General features: G+C 42.8%; 1 protein-coding gene and 1 long non-coding RNA gene across 5 annotated transcripts in view; one reads left to right on the forward strand and one right to left on the reverse strand.

The window, feature by feature from the left end:
- The window catches only part of SARNP (SAP domain containing ribonucleoprotein), a 49,507-nt gene extending 37,808 nt beyond the window's left edge, over positions 1-11,699 (forward strand). For 3 of the 4 annotated variants that reach the window (XM_005206705.5, XM_059886767.1, XM_059886768.1), the window contains 2 exons: positions 7,209-7,298; positions 11,404-11,699. In XM_005206705.5, the coding sequence (XP_005206762.1) occupies positions 7,209-7,298; positions 11,404-11,445 (132 nt within the window). In that variant the 3' untranslated portion in view covers positions 11,446-11,699. The remainder of the gene's footprint in view (positions 1-7,208; positions 7,299-11,403) is intronic. The other variant, NM_001042654.2, reaches the window with a different exon arrangement.
- On the reverse strand, positions 3,184-17,934 carry LOC132345302 (uncharacterized). Its single transcript, XR_009494543.1, has 2 exons — positions 16,780-17,934; positions 3,184-3,549 (listed from the first exon to the last, which is right to left on the reverse strand). It is a non-coding gene; the product is annotated as an uncharacterized lncRNA (long non-coding RNA).
- Between the last annotated feature and the right edge of the window lie 13 nt (positions 17,935-17,947).

Below are 17,947 nucleotides of genomic sequence, written 5' to 3' on the forward strand. Positions count from 1 at the left end.
ATTGGAATTTCTGCTTCTCACACACAGTATAAGAAGGGATGATATGAGTGAGCTGACCAGAAAAAAATACCTGGCTTGGTTAATTATTTTGGTTCCCTATCAGAATAGTAAGGCTATCTCTTATTTGAATTCAGTAAGTCCTCTTGCTTTGTGTTTGAGAATTTACTGAGTTCAGACTCCCTACATGAGCCTGGGTTATATTTGGGTCACTGTTGTTTTGTTTCTCCTAGTTTCTCTCTATGATCCAGAGTGACATTGGTAATAAGATGGAAAAAGGTGAATGCTTTTAACACAGAGCCCATGGGGTGCTAAATTAAGTCAGAATGGACACTTTTTGGTAGAGCAAATAACCCTAACACAGTAAACTTGAAACAGTATTCTTTATTGGATTCAGGATAAAATTAGTAAGTTTTGAAAAATGTTCACTTGAATTTGAATCTTGAAGACACGGGTTTTGTTTGGAAGATAGAGCTGGAACTCCGTTTGGGTAGAGGTTTTATCTTTGGTACTTTTTGTCATAAAAAGAGGCAGTCACTTTAGAAAGCATCTATGATATTCAGGCTGCCAGTTGTTGCAGCTGGTCCTCCACTTGGGACTTAATTTCTGGGTACGGTGTATACACCGTGAAAACATTGGCAGGAACTCTTAATTTAAAAATTCTAGGACTTCCCTGCTGGTCCAGTGGTTAAGAATCCACTTGCCAATGTAAAGGACACAGGTTCAATCCCTGATCTGGAAAAATGCAGCACGCCGGGGGGCAACTAAGCCTGTGGGCCACAGCTACTGAGCCTGAGCTCTAGAGCCTGGGAACTGCAACTACTGAAGCCTAGAGCCAGTGCTCCTCAACAAGAGAAGCCAGTGCAGTGAGAAGCCCGCATACGGGAACTAGAGAGAGCACCTGCTCTCCACAACTAGAGAAAGCCTGCACACAGTTAACAAAGACCTCCTGCAGTCATAAATAAATAAATAATTTTAAAAAATAGTAATAATAAATTTCTAGCTATAACCTTGTACTTCCTTCCCCTTTCTTTTTCTTTCTTGGGGCATTGAGGTTTTTTGTTTTTTTTTTTTTTAAAAAAGATTAATCCCATTATATTTAGGGAGGAATGAGTTCTTAAAGGGCCAGTAGCAACCCTGTGACTAACTGTACTTCATCTTATCTATTAAGTTTCAACTCTGGATCTGGGTGTTTGATCTCCATCTCTCTCTCTCTCTCTTTTTTTTTTTGCCCAGGCCTCAGCAGTGAACGCACTCTGTCCTAATCACTGAACTGCCAGGGAATTCCCTGATCACCATTTCCCTTTTTTAAAATTTGTTTATTTGGCTGCACCAGGTTGTATCATGCAGAATCTTTAGTTGCAGCATGTGGGAGCCCTGACCAGGGATTGAACCAAGGTCCCCTGCATTAGGAGCACAGAGTTTTAGCCACTGAACCACCAGGGAAGTCCCCCTGATCACCATCTCTTGATCTCATATTTCTCTCTCACCTCAATACTTCTGGCCCCTCCTTCCTGAATAGAAATATTTTCAAAACCACTTGCCAGGGACAGGCCATACATTTTACTCCAAACTTTATAGCAGTCAATACGAAGAGGAAAACAAAATTATACTATTTACAGTGATTACCAGGGCTTCCCTTGTGTCTCTGGTAAAGAATTCGCCAGCCAATGCAGGAGGCGAGGATTTGATCCCTGTGTTGGGAAGCTCCCCTGGAGAAGGAAATGGCAACCCAATCCAGTATTGCCTGGGAAATCCCATGGACACAGGAGCCTGGTGGGCTATAGCTCATGGGATCGCAAAGAGTCAGATGCGACTTAGCAACTAAACGACAACAACAGGGTTCAAAGTAAAAACTAACAAGTTACTCATCAAAAGCGTAATTATTTTGGGCCTGGGATTCAGAAAGAAAGATTCCCCATGGATCCTCACAGTGCAGTAATATAATGAACAACGGCACATATCTTTATAGTCACTCAGTTGTGAATTTATAAGTCCTATGAGGTTAAGGATCTTTTTTTTTTCTTACTCATCTTTTATTCCCAATGCCAGAACATTATCTGACCCAAAGTAGACTCTCAGTGGATATTTGAATGACTGGTGGATGAATGGTTTAATTTTATAGTTTCAGTGTTATTGATGATGTTGATAGAAACTGATGTGTAATTTATGAAAGCATTTCCTCAAGGGCCTTAAGAGTACCTGGAATTGGGTCTATAGTGTTAGAGGTCAAATCCTTGCTCAGTTCCCTTGGACCTTACTTTATATAGATATCGGTTTTGGTGGTCATTAATTGTTAGGGATGATGAAATCAATAAAGCCTGGTAGCATAAATTTTCTTTTTTTAGGGTCCCAGGAAGAGAAGATGTAATAGTACCTGATAGAGAAGACTGGTTTTTCTGAGTTCTGTTCTGTACACTTAACCCTAAATCTGATCCTCTGTCCAAATATCATTTGCCTTGCAACTAAAGGAAATTATTTTGTTGTGTTGATAGTGAGTCTGATTCTTAACAACTTTTTTTTCCCCCTAATTTTTATTTATTTATTGTCTGCACTGGGTCTTTGTTGCCCTGTGCCAGCTTTCTCTAGTTGTGGTAAGCAGAGGCTACTTTTGTTGCCGTGTGTGGGTTTCTCTTGCTGTGGAGCACAGGCTCTAGGTGTACCAGCTATAGTAGCTGCAGCACACGAGCTCAGTAGCTGCAGCACGCAGGGCCTAGAGCTTGGGCTCAGTAGTTGTGGCGCATGAGCTTTGTTGCCCTGTGGCATGTGGGATCTTCTTGGACCAGGGCTGGAACGGGACTCTTAACCACTGGACCACCTTTTAATAGCTTCTGGTGACTTCACTTGTAGTGTGGAAGAAGGACGTTAGCTTCAGAATTCTGCTGATGGTCTCGAACTTTGTTTCAAGGACCAGAAAGAAGCAGTTGAAATAATGCCTAACATTTATTGACTATCTATATGATAGATAGTTCCTATGTACTAAGCATTGTCACAGATATAATTTGTACCTTGGGGTGATCTGGGATGTCTCAGTCTTTCATATCCATTGTACAAGGATTGTCCAAGGATTTGCCAGATATGAAAGAGAAACAGGAAGAAAAATGAATTTTTAAAAGTTGAAGATGTCTTCTAAAGAGTTCAATTTGAAACTGTCTTATTCCATGATGGAAAATGCAGTGATAGTGATTCATGAAAACATTTGGCTTTATTGAATATATATCATACTTTGAGCCTTTTGCTTCTTACATGGGCTGTCTCCTCTTTCACACAGTTCTTTTGTTTTTATCTCTAAGCTTTTGAAAAGAAAAAAAAAGGCATTTATTGGGAAATGTGAGTCAGGATCATGTATGCTAAAGTTATTGACGTCAGCCTTCTTCTTTAAGTCTTGAATGAGAAAATGCGGAAGTGATGTGGATCAATCAGTCCAATGCCTGTGTTTAGTCAGTGAGGACACGTTTGTCTTCTGACTTCGGATGCAAGTTGTGTTTTGAGGAGTTTTCACTTGATAGCAAATAAGGGTGCTTCAGATTCCAGTACTATTCAAGAGCGTGCCTGGAAAGAAAAAGAATTTGTTAGTTGTTGAGGGTTTGTGGGGGGGATGTAGGGGAGGGATGAAGAAGGGAAAGATTTCCAAATGCATATGACACTGAGCTGCCTGCAGATGCACCCCATTTATGCACTTGAACATGGCCTAGGGGAGCATTGGCCTGATGAATGCAGAGAGAGATGCGTTTTGATCGAGGTAATTTCCCTCAGATGGGTCTCACCATCCCACGAATCAAAACCTGTCAGCAAGGAGCTGAAGATGGAGTGAAGTTTATTGTACATTTGTTGCCATGTGACACCGTCACGCTAGAAGGGTCAAGTGAGAGAGATCATTAGAACTGTGTTGATTTCCTGGGCCTGTTGTGTACTTTCCCTGCAGGGCAAGGAGGAAAGAGGCTTTAGGAAGGGAGCTGAGGGGCACTGGGTAGGGAGGGAAGAGCAGGCATGCACAAATAAATAAAACCCTCACTGGTCTCTTCGGATGAAGGGTGTACAGACTGTTCATAGGGGATGGGAGGTGGGGGCATCTGTATTGTTTCCCCCGCCCCCTCCCCTTAAAGCCCCTGGTAGATTTGGAGCAGATGCTCTGCCTGGATCTCCAGGAGAGGCACCAAAGGATTAAAAAAGGGATCCCAAGGGGAAATCCTCTCATAACTAGCCTTAGTGGCTAGAGAAATATATCCGCTCAACCTCACCCACCCTTCTTTTTTCTTCCCTCATTCTTTCCTCACCTTTGAGCTCAAAAAGAAACACAGGAAATTTAATTTAAAAGTCAAACTCCCATTTTGGTATATACCAAAGTAGAGAACCAGAGGATAAAATGTCCCACACATTCCAACTGGACATAGGCTTTGTGAAGAGAATGGCCCTATGGTTTGTGCTGAGAGAATAGCTAGGTTTCAGCAGTAATATCTCCCTCTGTGATCTGAACTTGCTGAAATATCCCTGTGAATTGTGAAAGTTGCTCAGTCATGTGTGACTCTCTCCGACCCCATGGACTATACAGTCCATGGAATTCTCCAGGCAGGAATACTGGAGTGGGTAGCTGTTCCCTTCTCTGGAGGTTTTTCCCAATCCAGGGATTAAACCCAGGTCTCCCACATTGCAGCTGACCCACCAGGGAAGCCTGAAGTATACCTAGCACTGCATTGATTGGAAAAAAGCCTGTGGTGGAAAAAAGCCCATGGTGGTAGTTCAACAAGATATGGTCTAGTCCTGCCTATCCCCAAAAACGCTATGTTCAGTTCAGTCGCTCAGTCGTGTCCGACTCTTTGCGATGCTGTGAATTGCAGCACGCCAGGCCTCCCTGTCCATCACCAACTCCCGGAGTTCACCCAAACTCATGTCCATCAAGCCGGTGATGCCATCCAGCCATCTCATCCTCTGTCATCCCCTTCTCCTCCTGCCCCCAATCACTCCCAGCATCAGAGTCTTTTCCAATGAGTCAACTCTTTGCATGAGGTGGCCAGAGTATTGGAGTTTCAGCTTTAGCATCAGTCCTTCCAAAGAATACCCAGGACTGATCTCGTTTAGAATGGACTGGTTTATTTCCCCTAAAGCTGCTTCCTGCTTAGCCTGGAGGCTTAATAAAATGGTTTGCTCATCTACAATGTTCTATAGAGATTCTCATTTTGAAATTTCCATTTACATCTCTTATTCACTTTTAGTGGTGGTAGACAAAATTAAGAAAAACTTCCTAGTGGCTTTGGTAAAGAAAAATATAGTGAGGCCTGGAATTGGAACAGACTGTTCCATTGGAACCCCTAATTCTTTTCATGCAGTTCAACATATGGAATAGCCAATTAGCCGAAATTAGAAACAAGTTCCTTTGAGAAAATGTTAGGTATGAGACTACTAATTGGAGTCCTTTCCCTAGATTCCTGGTTATAAAGTAGAGGCATATGGTTGGTAGAAAGGGGATGTGATCCTAGCATTGAGCTAAGGGTCCTCGTGATCCTTCTTCCCTTGGAAATTAAGCACTACTTCCATTCTGCTACTGTTTTTCCAAAGAAATGCTTACTTGAGATACCTGAGGTTTTGGTAAAGTTAAGAAGTAGGTTCTCGAGTAAAATGGCTTGGGTTCCGTTTATGGCTCTGCTGCTTAACTGTTTGTGAGGCTTGGGCAAGTTAAATCCCTCCAAACCTCAGAGTTCTTACCTATAAAATGACCTACTATGTATGTCATAGTACCTGTTATCTTTAAGGTTGTTAAAACAGTTAAATGAGATATTGCATGTAAAGAACTTCATATAGTACCTGGCACATAGTAAGCACCCAAACCCAAATAATAGTGGCTATAATATAATAATGATTATTTTAGTTTATGATTATTAAAGACAAGAATACTTCTTTTTTCCTTTGAACCTGGCCCAGTGTTTTACAGTAGTTTAGATTACGTTAATTATATGCCCACTGTGGATTTGCTGATGGTTATAATGAAAAAGGCAGACAAATTATGTAGGCAGTATTCTGTTCTACTAATACACTGTGATTAAGTGATGATAACTCATGTGTAGGATTCTTCAGTTCTTCAATAGCTACCAACTTTTCTTAGCTTCTTTCTTCCTTGCTAGAAGGCAGATGCAGCACAAGGGAGAAAAAGAACGTTTCTCAAGCTGAAAGAACCAAAGTAAGACTGAGAAAGTACTCCTGACTACTGTGTTCAGAGAACTGGGCTAGTTAGATTGAACACAGAAATATAGCTACCTTGCTTTTGACTAGGAGCAGGTTCCTTAGCAGAACAAAGACAACTCCATTGTTGGGGTTGAGAGTAAAGGTATTTTTAAAGTTCTTGTGTGTTTGTAGCTCTCTTGGTTGCTTTTCCTTTTGACTCTGGTTTTTGGGACACCCAGAGACACACACTGCCTACATACTGCAGGAATATGAACTTTTTTGGGCCTTTTTTGTTTTGTTTTGTTTAATCCAGCTCTGAAGCACCACACATAAGCTCAAAGGTTGTTTCAACACCTTTAACCTTACTTTCTTTGGTTACCTTTTGTAAATAAAGTCAAAGAAAGTGTCCTGGCCCATGATGAGGATGTTATGTGTCTATGTAGTAGAGGGTCTCCTGGGATATCTGAGAGGATAGGATCTTTGTCTAGATATGTTAAGTTCTAGAATATGCTTTTAGGGGTGAAGAAATACCCAGGAAGGCCACCTACTTTTAGATGTTTCTAATCTTAGGACTGGGCTTTTGATTACTGGTGACAGGCTATGAGAAGAAGGTGGAACAGGAGAAAATAACTGTTAAAGTTGGATAAAGTGGCAGGGTTTAGGTCCTGATGGGAATATAATATATATGAGATTCTGACATTGAACAGTGCTGGATGTGAATAGTAGCTTCAAAATGCTATAGGAGAATTGTTGTTATAGTCGCTAAGTCGTGTCTGACTCTCTTGTGACCCCCTGGACTGTTGCCCGCCTGACTCCTCTGTCTATGGGATTTCCCAGGCAAGAATACTGGAGTGGGTTGCCATTTTTAGTCATTCTAGGGACAATATGCTCTATGCTAGCTTGTTCAGTTTCCTGTTTTTTTTCTGTTTGTGTGATCCTTAGTTCTTAACACAAGGTTGGCCAGCATATAATCAATAAACTATAATTTCACTGGTATTTGTCTTGTGAATGGAGGCTAGCTTGTTTCAACCCTTTTCTTTGTCCCTGAACAGTCGGAGGATGACGAAAAGCTGAAAAAGAGGAAGGAGCGATTTGGGATTGTCACAAGTTCAGCTGGAACAGGAACCACAGAGGATACAGAGGTAAAATATACCTGGAATGCTTCACAGGGCCTTTGAATGGAAAAACGAAGACAAACAGAATGGAGAAATGTTTTATTTCCCTGCTACTTCTTAGGTGCCTAAATGACAAGATTTTTGGTCCTTTGCTTGATATCTGTTTTCTGGATAAAGTGACCCTACTGAATTTCAGCAGTATACTTTAGTAATCCACTGTTAGAGCCAGTTAACCTAGTAGGAAAGAGCACAAGATTTTGAATCAGGTAAACTTGGTTAAGTGACTCTGCCACTTGGTATTACAAAATATTACTTATAAGTTATAGTAACTATTTGAATCTCAGGTTCATCATCTGGAAGGGGGAGATAATAAAACCTACCTCGAAGCAGTATTTTAATCATGAAGTGATTCTGCATAAAATGTTTGACAGTGTTTGTCATATTATTAATTATTTAGTAAGTAGCAATATCTCTAATTATCTCCAAGCAGATTTCTTTCATCATTTAATGCCACCATATTCAACCCAGACACAAATATCATTGTGCCTAACTTGCCTCTGAAATAGGACTGCTAAGACGCTTCAGTCGTGTCCCATAGACAGCAGCCCACCAGGCTCTGCTGTCCCTGGGATTCTCCAGGCAAGAACACTGGAGTGGGTTGCCATTTCCTTCTCCAATCTGAAATAGAACAGTTGGGGTCAAATGGGACTTTTTTTTTTTTTTTTAATTTGTTATTGGCTGCATTGCACCACATGTGGGATCTTAGTTCCTTCACCAGGGGTTGAACCCACACCCCCTGCATTGGAAGCACAGTCTGTAAACACTGGACCATTGGGGAAGTCGAATGAGACTTCTTCTTATTATTATTTTCTTTACATATGGTTTCTGAAAATGAAAGAACAGCTTTTGTTTGTCAGGACGTATGCATCCATTTCGGAGAAGGCAGTGGCACCCCACTCCAGTACTTCTGCCTGGAAAATCCCATGGACGGAAGAGCCTGGTAGGCTGCAGTCCATGGGGTCGCTGAGGGTCGGACACGACTGAGCGACTTCACTTTCACTTTTCACTTTGATGCATTGGAGAAGGAAATGGCAACCCACTCCAGTGTTCTTGCCTGGAGAATCCCAGGGACGGGGGAGCCTGGTGGGCTGCTGTCTATGGGGTCACACAGAGTCGGACACGACTGAAGTGACTTAGCAGTAGCAGTAGCATGCATCCATATACCAGCATTCTTTGGAGTAACATTCATTGAGACTGAGCATTGGCAGACTGCTCAGGGCATTGACAGACAATAATGATTTGCTGGTTTGAGAGTATCTATAATAGAAACCAAGTGTCAGCATAGGTGTACATGAACAGTTAAAATAATGATAGAAACTTCTTAGCTGGTGAGGAATTTGAAATGTTGCTTCTTCCATTTAATCCAAATTTATTTCTTTCCATCTGTCTCTAGAGATGACCTCTTTAAATCTGTTACCTTACACACTCAAAATCATATGGTCCCTATGAATAAATATCAGGGTCAGTTTTGTAATAAACTGAAAATTTCAGAATCAGATCAGTTTACATTCTTCATTAAGAAAAAACTAAGAATTTGCATTCTTTGTGCTGCTAATTCAAAATAAAGCATTACCTGTTGTAAGTAAATGTCCACCTGCTTGCTGACTTGCCAGGATGAGCTAGAAATAAACTTAGACTTGTTTTAATTCTGGTTAAAATTACGCCCTCTTTGGGACTTTTCTTGTGGTCCAGTGGTTAAGAATCTGCCTGCCAGTTCAGGGGACATGGGTTTGATCCCTGATCTGGGAAGATCCCAACTTGCCACAGAGCAACTAAGCTGGTGCGCCTCAACAACTGAAGCCCATGTGCCTAGAGCCCATGATCCACTACAAGAGAAGCCTCTGCAGAGAAAAGCCCATGCACTGCAACTAGAGAGTAGCCCCTACTCACTACAACTAAAGAAATACCATGCATGTGGCAGCAGACTTGGTACTGCCTTAAATAAATTAATTAAAAAAAAATTACTCCCTCTTTGCCAAGAAAACTATTGTTAATTCAGGCATGCCCACTGAGTTGGTACATTTGACCTCCAATATAAGGCAGATGAGGATTTCATTGAGAAGAAAAGAATAATGGCTTTTATTGGGAGAGTTAGTGTTTGTAAGGGAGTAGTAACGTTTGAGGCTGATGGAGTTTATATGAACCAGATGACTTTAATTTGATTCCAAAGAATTGTATCAGTAATCCAGGTGCAGTGGGCTGGGCTTGTATGCACTCAGCTTTTTTTTTTTTTTGGCCATGTACCATACAGTACTTTGGCCACCTCATGCGAAGAGTTGACTCATTGGAAAAGACTCTGATGCTGGGAGGGATTGGGGGCAGGAGGAGAAGGGGACGACAGAGGATGAGATGGCTGGATGGCATCACTGACTTGATGGACGTGAGTCTCAGTGAACTCCGGGAGTTGGTGATGGACAGGGAGGCCTGGCGTGCTGCGATTCATGGGGTCGCAAAGAGTCGGACACGACTGAGCGACTGATCTGATCTGATCTGATCTGACCATACAGGATGTTGAATCTTAGTTCCCTGACTAGGGATTGAACCTATGCCCACTGCATTGGAAGCGTGGAACCTTAACTACTGGACCACGAGCGAAGGCCCACTTTTCTTCCCCATAGAAAGCAGAAAAATCATGTATTCCAAAAGATGGCAGAAATAAGAAATTCATCCTGACAAAAGTATAATATATTAAATACACTGGTATAATTCTGGTGGGACAGATTTTCCCTCTGAACATGTTCTCCTACTGACTGCCCCACCGGAGTCTGTCATACAACAGTTTTTAACCACTGCTTATTCTTATGTTGTGAGCAGACAGGAGCCATCTTCAAATCCACAGATTCCAAGGAGAGAGTAACGTTATTTATCAGAAGAACAGCACTTTCAATCTTGGAAGAGGGCATAAACATTTTATAGAAGCAGTACAGTTTAGATTAAATAGGCACATCATTCATCAAAGTGTAAAAAAGATGACAGGAAAAAAATACCACATTGTAAAATAAGATATTCAGATGTTGTGTGAACGTTTAAGGCAGCTGATGGCCAAAGTGGGTGTGTTAAGGAAGGTAGCTTGGATATGGAGGTGATTTTACATCTAGAGGAGTTCTCTTCCTGACCTCAGTGACTGAGCACTGGCAAACAAACAGGTCTTCTTCCTCGAGGCCAGTGATACTTGAGGTACCAGATGGTTTCATTTTTCAACTATGGTCTAAAGAAAGGGTTGAGTTGAGCCAGAATTGGAATCAGCCAAAAGAGGTAGCAGCATACTGAACAGATCACCAACATAGTGATGGTAACTCCTCAGTTGGGACCTTTAGGGATGAACCAGAATACCAGGAAGCCAACAAAGCCCCAGAAAACGTTCATCACGATCAGCTTTTCTTTTTAATCTAAATTAAACCTCTGAATGGAATTTTGGGAAAGATTCTTTGCTGGGGACAGTGGTTAGAGTGAGAACTTGTACTATTTCGTGAGTCACTTACAGAAGAAAAATATCTTTCTCTTCCTCTATCCATTTTGTGCCCTCTCTCCAACAACTGACTCCTTTAAAGAAGATCCATGTTGGGGCGGCCCCCACCCACATTTATTCTGTTATCATTGAAGATTTATCTATGGATTTGGAGGCCTAAGAAATAGTTCCTGATCAGGCCTAATTGCCCAGAAGGGCATCCGCTTCACATTCTCCATGATACAGTATTGGTCAGCCTTTTGTGCTTTGAAATTTTCCATTTCCCCACTTACTGGAAGACTTTCCCCAGCCTTTTGAAGGATCCATTGTTTCCAGGCTAACTTGCTGTACAGCTGAGTGGCCCTCTCTCCTTTTGGAATCTTGGCTTTTATAGCACTCTTCTTTTCTTCCTCCTCCCCCCCACCCAACCCCCACCACCTTCCACCAAACTGCCCTTAGTGGATAAGAGAGATTTAGACATTAAATCTCTGGCTGCCAGCTTAAGCGTGGCCTTCCCTCCTTCTTGGACCTTGTGGTAGTCCATGTGAGTTTGGATTAAAGCAGCCAGGAACCTGAGCCACTGTTGTCTTGCAATCTAATTTTTTTCTTCTTGCTTCTTTATAGGCAAAGAAGAGGAAAAGAGCAGAGCGCTTTGGAATTGCCTGATGAAAAGCTTTTGATGCTTTCTGTTCTCCAGTGGTTTCCACCTCTTTGACTCTTCCTGGTCACATATATACCTAAATGCACAGTTATGTGCTTAGGTCCTGCCTTGCAATGAGGGAGCATGTACCCTGGGTACATCTGTGAACTCCAGCAGCAGTTTGACTTATTGCAGTTCCAACTTTAAGGGTTTTGTTGTTGTGTTGTTGTTTTTTAATTATTATTTTGCTTGTTAATAAAAAAAATAGAAAAAAGAACAATGTGTTTTCTCAGGTGCTTCTTTGAGTTCTTAGAGCCAGATTAGACCAGATAAGGAGATACTCACCAAATATTATAGAGAATTAGCAATAATGCCTTTATCCTTTAGAAAAGAGAACAAGGAAAAGGATTGAGTATGTGCCTTTAAGCCTATTTATTTCCTTCTCTCATACTCACAGGCATCCTTTTACTTCTTTATTCTCCATGAAGAGGCCAAGTTTCACCATGAATTTTTGCTTCAACAGGTTGAAATGACCCATTAGAATAAAATACAATACTGTAGGTTTTAGGAGGTGCAAAGTATATAAACACTAGGGCTAGAGATTGGTAGTCTATTACAGAATGGAGTGTAGAGTGCTTATTCTGGAGTCTGGAAAGACCCTAATTTCAAGAGTGACTTAACTGGTTGCATTTGAAGCCAATATGTGGAATCCTGTTGGTCATGCAGTTCAGGAAAGCAGTTTGGCTGGGTACCCCTCAGAACTAGAAGAAAGTGTGTAGGGATTCAGAGTATAACAGGATGTCAGAGGTGTTAAAGATTATTGCCTAGATTGTTGGGAATGTAAGCTGTAGACTAGAGCCTTCTATTTTCTGATCAAGCTACACTAGTTTGTTTTCTGTTGCAGAAACATGCTTTTGCAGTTTTGGTGGCAGTTTTTCTTGGATATTACTAAAATCCATTTTCCTTGCCAAGCCTCCTACTTAGGATTTGGCTCTCCCTAAGCAGGGCTGCTTATCTGCATTTGAATTTCATGTAGATCTGAGACCTGATACCTAATCTTTTTGGACATGTTGGTATAGGGTTTCTCCTCTTAATCTTTAGTACTATACATCTATATAAGGTTGGGCTTTGTTTGGGTTTTGGTAGTAAAACTTAAGAACCTGGCACCTTACCTGAAGACTCTGGTTTCATGACCAGATCTCATGTTGCTGTGGTGTAATTAATTCATTGTTCCCGTTTCTACTAACACCTCTGGTTTTTTCTATAACACCTTTGGTTTTATAATTAATAGAAGAATAATGTTTGATCATCTTCCTAACAAGAACCTCTTTTCACAAAGTCTCTTTAGTTCCTGGAGGACGGGGACCTAAGTTTAGATGCTTTAGGAAAAACGGTGTCTTGGGGAGCAGATGCAAAGACTGCGCATTTGTTGTGAATTTTGCCCCATTCTAAGACTTTGGAGAAATGTGCAAAAGGGAAGGTTGATTAAACTTCCTCCTCTTCTCTCTTGGGCTCTACTGTCTGCTTCCCTTTTCTTTAGGCCCTGATCCTAAAGCTAGCTTTTCCTCTTTCACTCTGAAAATGGAACCAGAGAGAGAATTAGTTCAGTTTTGTATCTTTACAGAGATTATAGATTCAGTAAGGGTTTTCTACCCAAAATAAGAGATAAAAGAATAGAGCAGACACTCATAAAGAAGAGTGGAGCACTAAGTCCTTCAGAAGTTTTCTTCACTTTGTTTCCTTATCCTCTGTAATGTTCCAGAAGGGTATTCAGACTCCGCACCCCCATCCTCTGTCCCCTGGATTCTCTTCCTGAAGCCTAATCATTCTTCTCCATACTTAACTCACTTTCCCCATATTTTTGACACAGCTGTGTGTGAAAGTCGCTCAGTCATGTCTGACTTTTTGCAACTCCATGGACTATACAGTCCATGGAATTTTCCAGGCGAAAATACTGGAGTCGGTAGCCATTCCCTTTTCCAGGGAATCTTCCCAACCCAGGGATAAAACTCAGGTTTCCAGGATTGCAGGTGGGTTCTTTACCAGCTGAGCTACCAGGGAAGCCCAGAATTGCTCATCAGGTTTGTGTGGGTTTTTTACTAGCCTTTTTCATCCTATTCCAGCAGCTGTTCTTATGTTGGTCAGAAGTCTCTCACTTCCAAGCCTGATCACCAAATCCTCCTCTTCCTGTCTCGCTATAATCATTCCATATATACTTTCTGAGCATGACTAGTTCAGGATCCCTACAATTTTTACTAATTCTGTCCTAAAACAGTAAGTCCTTTGAGAAGCAGAACAGGCATCCAACCTTGCAGTTCTTTATCTGGGATCCAAGTACCCTTCCTTCCTATCCTCCAGTCTCTTGAGTGTAGCTAATCCAGGATCCAGATGTAGTTGGCTAACTCCAGGCTGCTTTTCCCTGTTTTGAAGCTGTGACATTCTCTGCATACCTGGAAGCTCTTAATGAGGGAGTCTATAAAAGATGCGGAGAGAGCCAGCTTCCTCCGCTGTAAATCTGCACCTTTTTATGGTTCTCTAGGATCATTCTGTTTTTCTCCACCATCACTATAAACCGCCCTTCCCCCCACCCCAAATCCTGGGAATTTACTTCTGAAGATACAAGGCTAGAAGCTTGTGTGGGGGCGAGGGCTATAAGGAAGGAAGATGCAAATAACAGCACTTCTTGGTGTTGGGTCTTGTTGCCATGTCAGATCAGGTGGAAGGAAAGACCTAATATAAATAAGAATATGAATGTATTCTATAATAAATGTTTTTCCCTGTTCTCTTTCATGAGGACCCCCTGACAGTGTTACTCATCTCTGATTATTGGACTCCACCAAAATCTAATGTCCCCCTCTCTTGCAACATATCAACACACTTTTCTTGTATTTCCTTCCAAAGGGACTGAAAAATACCAAGTTTTGCGATTTTGGACTTCCATTGAGCCTAAAGTACTTCTAGCTTTCTCTTTATTTCTTTTCCTTTCTCAGTTATCCCTGCCTTTAATTTTTCTATCTCTCATATCACTATTAATAGAATGAAATATTGTATAGCAACTACTTCAGTATAATTCCTTGTTCTGCCACACTGGCTCAACTCTCCAAGACCCTGGGCAAACTATTTAATCATTCTTAACTCTTCGATTCTGTGCCAATAGCAATCTTATTGTGAAGGTTTCTGTGAGAACTGTCATATTTATGTAAGGAGCACAGTTTGCTTATCATATATTGTAGAGTAATCATTCAGTAATGATTAGCTCTTAATTTTACTTGGTGATTTATAGTAGAAGTACTTTCTTTTTCCTGAATAAGTTACAGCTAGGAGTAGGGGGCTGAGTGTACTAGTTTGAGAGTGCATGTGTGTGCATACCACATACGCAAATGCTTTGGGGGATTCTGAGAGTGAGAATAGATAGGAGTTGTCCCAGTTGTTCCCTTACACCAAGCTCACTGACAAGAAAGCTGGCTTTGTGGCTGGCGCATTGACTTCCTGGCTTCTGCCCCACCATACACCAGAAGCTGTAAATGCCCCTATCTGCTGGTTTTTAGCTTGGGGCCCCTGATGTGGGCAGAGACAAAGTATAGGGTAGCTACTCATCCATTAGGTTGCAGATGTTTGAGGGTAAACATCATCTTGTAACTTTTTGGTGTTCTCAGTTGGGCAGGGTGGGGGATCTGTTTTTACCTGGGGCAAAGAGGGTAGGTATGGATAAAGCAGCTCCTGGTGGGGAGAACACAGTGTAGCACTTCAGTCCTCCCTGAGCTTGGAAGTTGGTCCGAGGTGGGGTCAGTCTGCTGATAGAACTGACAGGGTAGGGAAAGAACAGGGGCACACTGAACCCATATTGTGCCCCATTCTGGGTCAGACTGATGTCACAGGAACTTTCCTACTTGCAGTTACAGGCAGGATTCTTTTGCTACCCCCCCCACCCCCACCAATTTGTATGCCCTGGGAAGTGTGCTCCAGGGACATGGGAGACATTTTTATAGTAGAATGAAAGTATTTAAGATGCTTAACCAGTCTTGGAACACCAGAAGTTCAAAGTTGGGTTGGTTTTGTGGATTTTGTTGAAATTGTGTTGAGGAAACCTAGGGTCAGGGAACTTCAGGAAAATAGGATAGATATTATCTGAATCATATCTCAAGAGGACTTAGATCTTCTGCTCTGTGGAGGCTGGGAGAGGGTTTTGTAATCTTTGGGACTGTTTAGGATCAAGCCTCCAGTGAAGAGTTGGTCTAGGTTCCCTTTCTTTCCCATCCTCTGCCCAACCTTCCTTGGCTGCAAGCCCCAGCACTCATCCCAAAGACCCCCATCTTCTTACTCCTTAAGCACAAAGTTTCATTCTCCCTCAGATCCTCTGCTTCCTGGTCTCTGAGGTGTAAACATGGCGCTTGATTAGGGAGAAGAGCTTAACGCTGAATTCTAAATTCTTTGACTGCTTTTATTTTTCTTTTTTCAGGTTCAAGTGCTGGATTGTGTCATGTGACCATCCCAAAACTCAGAGCACCCTATGGCCATCTTTGCCCTCTGTCACATAACTTGAAAACTGCCTGATGGCCTTTTTGCAATGGTTCCCTTCAGGAAGCCTTGATCTCAGTGAAGAGGTCCTTTCCCGGCATTCCAGTGCCCCTGTCAGCCCCATACTCCTCAGACACCCTTAACAAACAAAGGCAATCACACACACGGTGTAACAAATACACAAAGTAAATAATAATTACACTAATTATGATCAGAGGGGCACTGGCCAGGTCCACACACGTCATAAGGTGAGAGGGGGTACTAGTTCCCACTAGTTTGCTGGGCTATGCCCCCAAGCCTCTTTACCCCATGCCTCTTTGGGGGTGAGGAAGACCAGGGGAATGAGACTTCAACTCATAGATTTATGTTCATAAGAGAATGACCTTCCCCCAAAGGTCTTTATTTGGTGGCATTAAAGGGGCATATTCTAAGTGTCTCCAAGTCTACTGCCCCAGCTGTCTAGAATTTGTAGAGGGAAGTCACCTGATGCCTATTGCCCAATCCCCACCCTGTGCCAAGATCAAGAGACATGGGCATTTGACCTTGGAGGAGGCATCTTCTGTTCTTCACTTCTCTGTTTCTTTTTTCCCACCAAGGAAATGTGAATGGTGTTGGTGGTCAGGTGCATCTTGTTCTCCAAGATTGGAGCAGAAGGAGTGATGAAGAACAGGGCCAGAGAGGAGAGAGGGGGGGATCATACTGCTGCTGCACAGGAGGAGGCAAGTTGAAATGAGCCCTTGCCCATTCCTGCACCAAAATACCTCATCTGACTTTTTCACTATGGGAATGGGAATAAGATGCCAAAATTCACCACCATCACCTTTCCAAAGGTGGTTACATACCTTTGCCCCTTCCACCAGCTGGGCCAGGCAGGAAAGTCATGCTCTCGGGAAGAACAAGCCTTCCAGGTCAGCTTTCCAGCTCAGGTTTTACTTGTGTTCCGTATTGTTTGCGTCAGACCCATGACTGATGCTCTACTCAGAGTTCGTTTTGCTGAAGGTTCTTTCCCCCTCCACTCCTGACATCCTGTAGTCTCCTGCCTGGAGCCAAGAGGTCTGGAGGTGAGGTATGGATAGGGTATGGATCAGAAGGTTCTCAGCTCCTTGGTGTCAGGCACTGTCCAGCTGGGAGGCAGAGGGGAACTTGTACTCTGAAGCCTGTGACTCCTCTAAGCCTCACATCTCTTCACCACTACTCTGGTGCCCTGGTTATCTGTCCCACAGCGAGAGGTATTTTATGTCCATAAAGTGCCCGTGGTAAGTGCTCAGAATTCATCTCTTGGCTGTGGCGGGTGCTGCTATTTTCTCGTTCCATCGAGGGGAAGAAACTGAGGCACAGTGAGTCCAGAGGAGGATGGGTCAGGATTGTGAAAGGAATGAATGGGCCCAGCTAGTGACCTGGAGTGGCAACCAGTCCCTGCCTGCTTTCCAGCTTTCCAAAGCAGGAAGTCTCCATCCTTCCCAACCTCTGCTCTAACTGGCCTTGTCAGATGCTTTTCCCCACTGTATCATCCCCTCCCTGCTGCCAGGTACTGCTAGATTCCAAAAATAAAAGATAAAAATAATTATAGACACTCTGCTCCCTTGTTCTACCCCCTTCCACCCTGAGCTTTGGGATTGGGGGACTGAAAGGTCCCCCTTCCAGAATCCCTTCCACCTCTGTCTGCTGGCTCTATTCCCTAGCCCAGAGCAGTGATTTGGATTCAAATGCCCTGTATCCTTCAGCCTCCCTACTCCTTTCTTGACCCCTCCTGACCCTTCGCAGACCTGGGGACTCTGGGCTGTCTCTACTCTTCTTTTTATGGACCTGAAGATAGAGGCAGGGAGCAGAGGCATTCCGCAGGCTCTTTGGTCTCTCTCTTGGCTGGGGGGAATTTGGGCATAAGCAGGCCACACCTCTGCCTAAGGAAGTCAGTACGGAGAGGGTAGACCTGAGGGTTAGTTCTGTGGCTCATACAGATCCTGGATGTTGAGCCCCTCCCTCCCACCCTCCCCCAACCCCCCCAGCTCC

Source organism: Bos taurus, chromosome 5 (genome assembly GCF_002263795.3).
Source record: "Bos taurus isolate L1 Dominette 01449 registration number 42190680 breed Hereford chromosome 5, ARS-UCD2.0, whole genome shotgun sequence".
Classification (NCBI taxonomy): domain Eukaryota; kingdom Metazoa; phylum Chordata; class Mammalia; order Artiodactyla; family Bovidae; genus Bos; species Bos taurus.